The sequence below is a fragment of the Cervus elaphus genome, chromosome 11, assembly GCF_910594005.1.
Source record: "Cervus elaphus chromosome 11, mCerEla1.1, whole genome shotgun sequence".
In the NCBI taxonomy this organism is placed as follows: Eukaryota; Metazoa; Chordata; class Mammalia; order Artiodactyla; family Cervidae; genus Cervus; species Cervus elaphus.
Window position 1 is genome coordinate 14,185,142 of NC_057825.1, and position 12,086 is coordinate 14,197,227.

At 56.6% G+C, this 12,086-nt stretch overlaps 1 protein-coding gene across 1 annotated transcript in view; it reads right to left on the reverse strand.

Annotated features, from left to right (window-relative positions):
* The window catches only part of LOC122702944 (DAB2 interacting protein), a 210,125-nt gene extending 202,025 nt beyond the window's left edge, over positions 1-8,100 (reverse strand). Inside the window, exon 1 of the mRNA XM_043916956.1 lies at positions 7,760-8,100. Within this exon, the coding sequence (XP_043772891.1) occupies positions 7,760-7,799 (40 nt within the window). The 5' untranslated portion in view covers positions 7,800-8,100. The remainder of the gene's footprint in view (positions 1-7,759) is intronic.
* Between the last annotated feature and the right edge of the window lie 3,986 nt (positions 8,101-12,086).

Below are 12,086 nucleotides of genomic sequence, written 5' to 3' on the forward strand. Positions count from 1 at the left end.
AAAGAACAGAGCAGCCTAAGCCGGGTTGGTCAGGGTTGGCTTCCTGGAGGAGGTGGCAGAACCTTGGCTGGGGAGGTGAGTGAAGATTTCAGAAAGCCTAAAGAAAGGGAGTGGCACTGTCACAGCTAGGGAAGCTCCGCCCTGGAGCTGGCACCTCTGTGGAGGTCACATCTGGACAGACCATCACAGACTCTTCTACAGAAAACCCCAGATGACCCTGCAGGCCCTTCAGATACAGCAAGCCCAGAACATCACTCGCCCTCCTGCCCAGAATCTGCTTTTCCACCCACATCTCCCTCTCTGCATGGACAGCAACATTCCTGCCACACAGGCCAGACGCCATGTCACCCTGCCCTCTTTCCTCACATCACCCCCTCAGGCTTCAACTTTTCAGTCTGGTGCATGGAGCAGCTCACAGCTGAGAGGTGAAGACAGGCAGGGAAGCAAAGGCACTGTACTATCCTGTCAGCACATGGGTGCCTGGGAGCTCAAACAAGATGGTCAAGGAAGGCTTCCTGGAGGAGGTGACACCCAAGCTGAGACCTGAGGCTGAGTAAGAGTGGCCAGATTAGGGGAGAAGTAGTGGGAAGAGTTGAGATAGAGTAGGGTTCCAGGCAGGGGCATCAACAAGTGCAAAGGTGAGGGAGGACCTGGAGGATGGCACATTCAAGGTGAGATGAACTGATCATGAGAGAGTGGAGAGAAAGAAGGGGTGTGCTGGAGACCAGGGCAGACCAGTGTCATCCAAGGGTCAGATGGTGGATGCCCTTGACACCATGGTAATGAGTTTAGACTCTGTCCAGCTGCAGTGGAATGCCCTGTGTGACTTTCAGATGCCTAAGAGTGGCCCCTTTAGCTGCAAACAGAGGATGAGTTTGGGGGACAGGTGGAGATGGGGATCCCCAGGAGGGGACAAGGCAGCTATCCAGGAGTCCAAAATGGGGCGTGGCCTGAGACGAGGGCAGAAGGTGGAGAGTCAGGGCAGAGCTCAGGACCACTTAGGAAGTAGAATGGCCCTTGAGGGGTTCTGGTTCCTCCTCTCTGAGGCCCTCATCTCCCTACCATGTAGTGGGGGGTGGGCAGGAGGACCCCAAAGACCCTCCCCTGAGCCTCCTCCCACTTGGGGCCATTTTCTGTTTCCTCTAGTCTCCCAGGGCTTCTGAGGGGACCTCTTGGGAGGAAATCCAGCTGGGAGGAGCATAGCTGTGGCTTCTGAAGGCCTGGGGTGGGGTCAGGAGTGTAGGGCATACCCACTCAGTAGAAGGAGTGGGCTGGGCACTGGGGACCAAGGGGGGTCTCAGAGCACCCAGTGGTCCATTCGGGAGGACAGCCAGTGTGAGGGTGCTGGGACAAACTGGCCCTCATGGAAAAGGCCCACCAACCTTCTCGGTATAAGGGGGGCCCGGAGCCGCGGTCCAGCAGCCTGGGTATAAGTTAGGGCCCATTACTCACAAGACTGACACTTGGGATAGTGACCTCACCTCTTTGTGCCTGTTTCTTCATCCATAAAATGGGAATTAACACGTGCCAGGAAATAATATATCAGGTGGGAGGGAAGCTTAGGGGAACGGTCCCTGCTGCTGAGTGATTCAATGAGGATCTGTACCTGGGTACCACAAGGTACCACCTGGACACCACCCTGGTCCTCCTGTCCGAGCCACGTGGCCCAGACCTAAGGGAGGTGCAGCAGGATGGAAACCCAGGCCCATGCGGGGGGCCCAGGGTGAAATGTCTTTGCTTCCTAAACACCCGGAGCTCCCGAGTCAGCCTCTCCCCACTTCTCCCACCAGGAGCCCCTCACCATGCGGACCGCAGCTCCTCTTCCCTGAACTTCCTCCTGCTCTGCCAGCCTCCTCCCACCCTCCTTAGGCCACTCCCCCTGGCCTTCTTGTGAAGCCAGTGCTGGGGTGTGGGGGCATCCAAGATTTAAACCCCTCCCTGTCCGGCCTCACTGTTCTTCTTCATTGACTCTTCCTCCTGATTTTGCCTCTTCCCAGCATCCTCTGGGGCAAGAAGAAGGGGGGCTCCTCCCCTTGTCCACCTACCCAGCTGAGGAAGGTCAGAGGCCCAGGTGAGGCTGGCCAGCAGGACTGAGGCTCTTCTGGACACAAGAAAGGGCTGAGGACCAGGGACAGGATACTCGAGAGGCAGCCCAGAGTGATGGGCAGAAGCACAGGCGTCTAGGAGCCCTCAGTTCGAATCACGAGCACTCCCCCTAACTTGTGGCTTTGGGCTCTTCAAAACCTCAATTGCCACATCTGAGCAATGGGGCTGTTCCTTCCTGTGTGAGGAACCAATGATTGCATGTGGACACTTAGCCCAGAGCCGGGCACGTAGCCAGAGCTCAGGAAATGGGATCCCCACTCTGCCTCTCTGGCCTGACTCCTTCACCTGTGGAAGGACCTCAGGTGAGGATGTAGCCTTTCCCGTTCCTTCCTTGTTCCCAGAGGCCCAGTCAGCCAGTCCACAGCAGAGCCCTAGAGCAAGATGGAAGGAATCGGATTTGGCCTCCCTTCCCCACCCCAGGGAGTCTGGGTGGCCATCATTACCTCAGTTTCACAGCTGGGGAAACAGGCTTGCTGTTGAGTGAGCTGAGTGGCAGAACCAGGAGGAAGCCCCAGGCCCTCTCTAGCCCCTGAGAGGTAGAACACAGGTCTGAACAGCACCCATCGTCCCAAGGATCCACCCACACAGAAGCCTCAGAGAAGATTCTAGTGGGTACTGACCCAGAGCACAGGCTCTGGGTGGGACAAACCCACAGGACTCTCAGCTCTGCCACTCACTCACTGTGTGACTCTGGGTGAGTCACTCAGCCTCTCTGAACTTGTTGCCTTATCTTAAACATGAGAAGGACAACACCGGCCTTGCAGGGTCGGGAGAAGGGGAAGCGAGATGATGAATGTAAGGCACGTGGCCAGCTACATAGCTGCTGTTTTATGGTTATTTCTATTTGCTACCAGCTGAGCCATGTCTCATGACATATTCAGCTTCCCCCTCTCACGGGGGAAGGGCCAGGGAGCGGTGACATCAAGCTCCCTGACAGCTTCCACCCCAAAATAGCCCTCTCTTTAGACTGACCCTCTCCCATTACAGTGGCTCTTGCACTCACTGTCCCCAGCTGAGCTGACAACGCCTTCGGTGGCGGCTCGTTTGGAAAGCACAGCAAAACGAAGCCCCCGGGCTCTGTGGCAACCTGGGTTAAATCACTGACCTTGCTCTTAGGCCTTGGGGTCACTTCCCTTCCCTGAGCCTCAGTTTCCTCATCTGGAAAATGGAGCTATAATGTCAGCCTACTGTTGTGAGGATTCAAGTAGGCAGTGTACCTAAAGGACCTTACCTGGGGAGGGGGGGGCAGCATGCAGTAGGTGCTCAATAAATGGAACTGGTTATGGTACCTGCCACACCTGGGAATTTACAAAAGCATCTCCATCTGCCTCCTTGCAGGGCCCCCAGTCGGAGCTGAGGTCCTTGGGCGGTTATCATCAGAAGAAACTGAAGCTTCTGAGCTGTCTGTTCCACCCCCAGGGTTGCCAGAGCAACCAGCCCCTTCCTGAGCTTTTATCCTGACCGTCTGTCTGAGCCCAGCTCCCTCACCCATGAATCATAAACTCCCCCCGACAGGTGTCCGGCCTCTCGTGGTTTCATCTCAATCACCCCTCTGGAGACCCCAGTCAACCCAGGACACAGGCAGGGCAGCGCTGAGTCTGTCCATTTGTCGGACAAAGAAGCCAAGTTTGACCAAGAAGCAGGGACTCAGTCCAGGCCACCCGGGGGCAGTGGGATGGATGAGGCTCAGGCCGCAGGGAGGCAAGAGGGTGCCAAGTGCTGAGTTGGAATTAGACTCTGAGATGGTCAAAGCTGGAAACAGCCGGGGGTGTGGAGGGCAGTACCCTCATTGGGCAGTTAAGGAAACAGAAGCCCAGAGAGGAGGAGGATGCCTGAGGGCACGATCAAGTTAAGGGCAGGGTCCAGCTCATTCACTCATTCATTCGTTCATTCATCCCATGAATGCATATGGAGCGCCTTCTCAGGGCCAGGCACTGTGCAGGACCCTAGAGATACAGCGGCAAATAAGATACACTGCCTGCCCGCAAGGATCTCAGGGTCTTGAGTGGGAGTCAAGTCAGTGACTGGGTGAGCCCCTTGTCCCCTTCCTTGGCTATCACAGGACACGAGAAGGAAGTGCGTGCTGTGCTTCTCGAGGTTGGCTTTTCCACGCAGCTCTGAAAGGCCCTTGCCAGAGGGAGTCAGTCAGATCTTGTCTGGTCCTCACCCCCGATTTACACTTGGGGAGACTGAGCCACCTCCATGAAGGGCTCTGCTGGGGTTAGTGTGAAGGCTGCAAGCCCTTGCTTCCTGCCCCTGACTGTTGCATAAAAGAAACCTCTGCTCCTGAGTTTGCCACTCGCCCCAGCTGTGGTCTGAGCCCTCGATGACCTTGCTCTAAGGGTCCCGCATCTCAGGACACCCTACGGGGCTCTACTTAGCCCTGTCTGCTAAGGTACCTTGAATGTGCCAAGGCCTCCAGAACATCAGAGTCAGCGGCTGGGGACGCGGCCAAACTCCTCCCAGCCCCTGAGCACCTGGTGAACGGAATCAGAGCTCAGGATATCCACCAAACGGAACAAAGTCTTGCTCTGCTTGAAGAAGAGAAGGGCGGCCCAGAGCCCCTCCTCCAGCTGTGCCTCTCCCCACCCTGTCCCCATCCTGCGTCCCCACGGAGCTCAGCTCACCATCCCTTGACCAGAAGCATCACCCTTACCGAAAGTGTCAGAGAACCCCCCAAGGTTCTCTCTGCCTGGAATGCCTTTTCTCACCTTCTTGGCTGAGCCAACAGAATCGTCTGCTCACTCACTCATTCACAAGCATTCGTTGGGTTCTCACTACAGGCCAGGCAGAGAGCCACGCGCTGGAGATCACAGCTGTCAGGGCACTTAGAGATGAGTAGGGGACAGAGGTTAAACACATACATGTACCATAGCGTGTCGTGAGACTAGGAGACTGAAAATGAAAGTGAAAATCGCTCAGTCGTGTCCGACTCTTTGCGACCCCACGGACTATACAGTCCATGGAATTCTCCAGGCCAGAAAACTGGAGTGGGTAGCCTTTCCCTTCTCCAGTTCGATCTTCCCAGGAATTGACACTGGGTCTCCTGCATTGCAGGCGGATTCTTTACCAGCTGAGCCATAAGGAAAGCCCATGTGTGGCCAGGAACTGGTCCTATAAAGCAAAAGAGAGGGTAGGAGAGTGGGCTGTAATTTGATGGATAAAGTAACGTGATCTAAGGACGGCGTCTCTGAAGAAGTGACTTTCACTGGAGACTGGGAGGAGGAGGAGGAATTTAGCTCAATGAAGAAAGAGAGGAAAAGTATTCCAGGCAAAGGAAATAGCATGTGCAAATGCCCTGAGGACATTAACTAGTTTGGTGAGCATGAGGAAGGACAGAGCAGTGTGACTGGAGTCTATAGAGCCAGGGGATGAGGACAGAAGAGTCAGATCACAGAGGGAGGCAGAAAAGATCAGCCTTGCTGAAGGGACCTTGTGGTTAACAGGGAGAGTGAGGGGTCCAAGAGAAGGAACCAGAAAAAAAGACTGGGAGATAGACGGGAGAAAATCAGGAGGGTGGCCTGTCCCAGAAGCCAGGTGAAGAAATTGTTTCACAAAAGAAGGAATCATCCACTTCTTTGGTGGGGGAGTCACTTCCTCCAGGAAGCCTTCCTGGACACCAAGTGTGGGGTTAACGTTTCCACGGGGCCTTGGCCTTCCCCATCAGTGCTTACCTCTCTCCCAGACTAGCCTTGGAGTGTCACAAAGGCAGAGACAAGGTTTGACTTGTCTCTCCAACCCCAAAACTTAGTTCAGGATCTGAAAGTAGTATTTGATAGATCAATAACTGTAGGACCTGGCCAGGATGGCCCCTTCAGCTTGGGGCCACTCCCAAGGACTTCCTGGGCTCCCCTCCATTCCTGCTCATCACTTTCCCGAGGAACTGTTCCCTGTCCCCTTGTCTCTTCCCCTCAGATCCCAGGCACCTCACTGCCTGCTCAGCTTCCAGAAGGGCAACCACAGGCTCCCCCAACAAGGGAGGTCAAGGAGCTGATGCATGGGCCCCTCAGTTATGGCACAAGCAGTCTCTGTTTCCAGGGACCCTGGACTTACCCTGCCCCAAGACTGCTGCTAGCAAACCTGTGTGACAGCAGGTGAGGCTGTGGGTTCCCGAGACACCAGTGAGTTCCAGGTAGGGAGACAGAGGGATTTGGAGCCTTGCTTTGCTCTGGGTTGGTCCCACAGACAGGGCTCTGTGCCCTCCATGGGATGGCATCTAGGTGTCCCCCTGCCAAGTTCAGGTGGACACCTCTGGAGACAGGCAGGCCTGTCCCACACCCCAGACCGTTTGCCCCCACCTCCCTCCCAGGAACTCATCAGAATCCAGTCTCATATCATTTGTCCCCATTGGAGGCCAGGAGCTCTTCCAGGGCCAAGGTGCCGGCTCCCTTTTCTCCCTCCCTCTCTCTTTCCTCTCTCCATTCACTAAACACAAACTGTTTCTTAGGCTTGAGTTCTCTCTTCCTGCACCCCTGACCCTGACACAGAGCCTGGCATGTGGGGGTCACTTGGCAGGGGTCCACTGGCCACCCGACCTCCCAAGATGCCAGGCCTGTGGGCTAGGCTAGGCTAGGCGGCGCCAAGCTCCCCTGAGGGGTGCAGCTCCAAATGTGGCAAGAGCCCCTCTCCCTGGAAAGAACTAGAGCCAGCAGGAGGGAGGAAATTTGGCCTTGAATCTGCGTCCTGTGGCCAGGCCTGGCTGGGGTGGGGGTGGGGGTCCAGGGTAGAAGCACACAGTTTTCTTAGAAGGAACCATAGGCCTAGGACGATCTGGGTCTCCAAAAGACTGATCCTAGCTGGAATGACGCCTCCCTTGACTAGCTCTCCTCTCCGAGGCCAACAGGGCCCCCTCCTTACCGGAGTCTTAAAACCTACATCCCCCCAGCCCAGTCCTCCTCAGTCCCTCAGCCAGCCTCCAGCCCTCCTGCTTCCCACTTTCCCACATTGCAGAGATGGCCAGAGTGCCCCCCGGCATCCTAACCAGAAGTGCGCAGCCTGGCCGGGCTGAGCAATCCGGGTCTTAGACCCCTGCAACCCCAGAGCCCCCAGCCTGCAGAAACTGCCGTGGCTGATCCACTGGGAATTGTACAAGTTCCCCGCCACCGGCTCCCGACAAGGGCTCTGCCCCAAGCAACTTTTGCCCAACAATCTGCCCAGGGTTTGCAGGGAGGCTGCAGCAGGGGCTGCTCCCTGGGGGCAGCCCCTGGGGCCCTGCAGAACGGGGAATGCTTGCAGCCTGGCTTTAATCACAGACTGCGTTCCTCTTGCCTGGTCCATCTATATTTATCTGCAGGATCTCACTAATTAAATCCCCCACCGCAGCCGGCAGGCCTGGGGACGACCGCGAGTGAGGCAGACAGGCAGGGGGGCTGCAAACTTCCTTCCTTTCCTTCTGGTCCAGGAGCAAAACAGAAGCGGCCGAAACTCCCGCTCCCTCCCCCGACCCCGCCGATGCTTGGTCCCAAGGAACGCCGGCTCCGGGGACCCTTCAGCTCTGTGCCCCGCAACCCCCGGCACCCATGACCCACAGGTCCCCACGCCAGGCAGTGCCCATCTTCCTCCCCGCTTCAACTCGCATTCCCGGATTCCCTCAGCAAACAGAGAAAGTCTCCCTGAGCAGCACTCTGCCACTTTGCCGGCGCTCTGGTCTTACCGAAGGAGTCGTCTTGGTCCAAGAGGGAGTCGGGCTCCATGGCGTATGGGCCCCCAGCCCCTGGCCCCACCTGATTTATGAACCGAGGCTGTCTCCATGAGCGTCTGGGTTTCTCCTTTTGTATTCCATCTGGCGGCTTTTCCAACTAGATGACTGGGTATTCCTGCACGCAGGCCCCTTTCCAGCCCTCGCCTTCATACAGTACATTTAAAGTAGCAGTAACCTCTTTTTCCTCCCCCCGCAGCCTGACTGGAAACATTAGAAGGGACCGAGGCAGCAGAGATGTCTAAAATAGGAAGACGCCGGGACGATTGGCCTGGCTGCCCGCGACGCTGGCTGCAGGGATCTGGCCGGCCTGCGCAAGTGGAAAAGCTAAGAGGTGAGGGTGAGTCTGGGCTGAGCATCTGGAAGCTGGCTCCGGGGGCCCCCAGGGTCTGTGGGAAGGGGGGGAGGCTGACCCACCCACGGGAGGAGATGGGGGGTCTGCTCTTTTCACCGCCCAGTGCCCAAACCCCAGGGGCTTCTCCCAGGCCCTGCTGGAACCTCCCACTCAAATCTGTTCTACAGACATTTCCTGCAGTGTGGGGGATGCAGAAATTGACTCATCCATCCATTCAGTCAGACACTAAGATTTTTTTTTTTTGAGCATCTACTCGGCGCCAGACACTGTGCCAGGTGCTGGGTTTTGCAGGAGGGAGCAAGTCTCAGCATCTGGTCTCTTGGAGCTCACAGGTAAACAGGCTTGTGCAAAGCAGCCTGTGCGGTAAGAGCTGTGGGAACATGAAAAAAAGGGGCTGCCTCAACCCAGACAGGGGGAGGTGGTCAGGGAAGGCTTCCTGGAGGACGGGGCACTGAAGCTGGGGCCTTATGGGTGAGTAGCAATTAGCCAGCGGAAGAAGGGGGGAGTGAGGGAGAGGGTGTGCTGGGTCTGTGCAGAAGCCCTGAACTGAGATGGCATTTGGGGTGTTCAGTGACCTCCTCGGTGAGTTCCAGGCAGTTGGAGCAGCGGCCTTGGCAGAGGTGGTGGGACAGAAGCGGCAGAGGGGGTCGGGCAGGGCCTCGCAGGCAGGCGGGGATGGTTCTCAGGTTTGACCCAGGGGACGACGCATGGGAGAAAGACATTCCAGGCTGTTCTTTAGAAAGGCCTCTCTGGGTACTGTGTAGGAGGGCAGAGGCTGGGGCAGGACCGGGCGGGGGCTGTCAAGTCCCCAGGGCAGAGGGACGCTGGCCTCTACAGGCAGAGCTATAATAACACTGGGTGCCACTCACCAAGCGGCCAGCAGAGCCGGGCACCCGTCCCAGCGCTCCCCACATCCATACAGTCACTCCTCAGTGACCCCGCCAGCAGAAACCCCGCCTGGCCTGTTTTACAGATGAGGACAAGGCCGATGAGAGAGGAGAAGTGACTTGTTCGAGGCTTGGGAGTGGCCTTCAGACCAGGCCTGGACCCCCAGAGAGGTCACAGCCTAGATGCTGGTGGGGAGGGGGGTGGTGCTGGGGGAGGACAAAGATGTGGTAATTCAATCCGCATCTCAGACCCAGAAAACCACAGGGCCCTGGGGCTTGCGGGACAGGGGGTGTGTCATTTGGGCCCAATCAGGGAAGGCTGCCTGGGGGAGGAGGCATCTGAACAGGACAGAGAGAGGAGCAGGGTTTGGATGGGCGAGTGGGAAGAGGTGCAGGCCTCTCAGGCAGCGGGAATGGCATAGGCAAAGGCACAGAGGCAGGAAGGGAATGACCGCAGCGCATGGAAGCAGCACGCAGAGGGAATGACAAGTGACCGGGAGGGTGTCGGAGCAGGTGAGTGGTTGGGGCCGGAACAAGAGGACGTGCACTCACAGCCCAGGAATGCGGGCTTGGTCCAAGGGGCACAAGCAGCCTCGAAAGCCCTCTGTCCAGAGGGTGGCCTGCATCCCAATGGAGGCCTGGGTATCCCTGGGGATGGCCCTTTCCCAGAATTCTCTTTAACACTCTGCACCTACAGCAGAGAAACTGTCTGCTCCCCACAGATCACTGGGACATTGGAAACTGAGCCTTAGTGACCAGATTTTTGGAGATGTGACCCTAAGGCTGAGGCAGAGAGGACATTAAGAGAAAGGAGATGGGGACTTCCCTGGTGGTCCAGTGGCTAAGACTTGGTGTTCCCACTGCTGGGGGCCTGGGGTTCAATCCCTGGTCAGGGAACTAGATCCCACAAGCTGCAACTAAAAGCGCCTGCATGCCACAACTAAAACCTGGCACAGCTAAATAAATAAAGAAAATATATTTTTAAAAAAGAGGAGGGAGATGGGGGACTTTCCTGGTGGTACAGTGGTTAGGACCCTGCCCTTCCACTGCAAGGGGCAAGGGTTCAACCCCTGTTTGGGGAACTAAGATCCTGCATACCATGTGGTGTGCCCCCCCAAAAAAACTGTCAATAAAAATTTTAGAAAAAGAAAGAGGGGGGAGATAGGAGATAGAGACAAGTTGGGAGGCTGGAAAGAGGGACCAGGCCAGGGGTGGCAGGGAGGGAAACAACCCCCTGGACCCCTTCCAGCCCTCTGATGTTGCCCAGTGCTCCCAGAGCAGCCAGTGGCTGCTGACGTGGTTGGCCTAGCCTGGGGCAAGCTCCTCTGTCACCCGTGACCACCCCTCTGTGATGACAGAGATCCCAGTGCCCAGCCTCCCGCTGCCTTAATTACAGGGAGGTCAGGCCCTACCCAGGCAGCTGTAGGCATCAGGCTTCCTGGATCTCTGACTCAGTGTGTGTGGGGGAGGGGGTCTAGGAGTGCTGGGTGGGAACCCTGGACCCCCAGTCAACAGGTGAGCTCAGATCCAATTCCCCCTACTTCCCCCAACCTCCAGGGACCCCAGGGCTTCAGGGAGCTATGGGGCCCATTTGCACAGAGGCACTTGAGGTCATTTTCTTGCTAGAGTGTGATAGGGCTGAAATCAACCACCTGGGTTTCTATCCAGACTCTGCTGCTTACGAGGTGGGTGACACTGAGCTGCTGACTCTGCACTTAGGAGTCTCAGTGGTGGAATGGGGCTGCTCCTGGCCTTTCCTCATAGGGTGGTCATGGATTAGATGGACCACGCTGCAACAGGCCAGCAGGTTGCCATAGAGATGCCGCTGCATCCACCCACTCACTCTTTCTGTGCCTGCCACGCCCAGGCTGGGCCCAGCCTAGGAGCCAGACACATAAAGGAAGAATCAAAACCCAAGGATCTGAAAGCTAGAGGGGGAAAAAAAGTAAGGCTGGAGGAGGGACCAATCTGCATAGCAGAATCAGAAAAGCCTTGCAGGGCTTCCCTGGTAGTCTAGTGGTTAAGAACCCTCCTGCCAATGCAGGGGACACAGGTTCGATCCCTGGTCCCGGAAGGGCCCACATGCTGTGGAGCAACTAAGCCCATGTGCCGTCACTGCTGAGTCCAGACTCTAGAGCCCGTGCTCGGCAAGAAGAGAAGCCACTGCAATGAGAAGCCCGAGTGCCCGAGTGAAGAGGAGCCCCCGGCTCATTGCAACCAGAGAAAGTCCAAGTGTAGCAATGAAGGCCCAGTGCAGCCAAATAAGTCCATAAATTTTAAAAAATAACAATTATAAAGAAAAGCTTTGCAGAGGAGGGGCCAACTGAACTGGACAGACAGGGATGAAGAGGTGTTCTCCGGGCAGACGCTAGTAAGAGCAGGCAACACTACCGCATGGACTAAGAATAAGGCACGAGACGGCCAGCATCCCCCGTGGTATGGGCATTCAAGTTCTCTTCTGCTCCGGGTTCTGATTTTCTAGTTAAACCCTGTGTCTAGAGCCAAATGGAGACCACAGTCTTGCCCAGCCTGGGGCTCTGAACCGGGGCGGGGCCTGACCCCAGGCTCAGACCCTGTCCCACCCTGCCTGGCTCCTCTCCAGAACACAGGCCAATGTGGGCTGGAGTCCAGTTCATAGCATTCTGGCTGGTATCCCAAGTGAGGACAGGTAACCCTGCCTGGGTCCGAACCCCGGCTCCCCGTTTACCGCTGGGTGACCCTCAGCAAGTGATTTTACTTCTCAGAGCCTCCGTTTCCTCATCTGTAATAGAAGTCAGGAGAGTCCCTGGAGGGCTGGTGGGAGAATTAATGAGTTAATACAGGTAGATCTTAGAACAGGGCCAGAAGAAGCGTTTGGTAAAGCTAAAGTTGAGAGTCCTCAACACAGCCTTCCAGGCCCTCCTTATCTCATCTCTCTCCCTCTCCCCTCCCCCAACCTGGACTTACAGGCCTTTTCTTTGAACTGCCCCAGGGTCTGGCTATTTCCCCTGCTTAGAGTGAAATCCCCCCAAATCCTCACTATCCCCACTCTGTGTTCAGG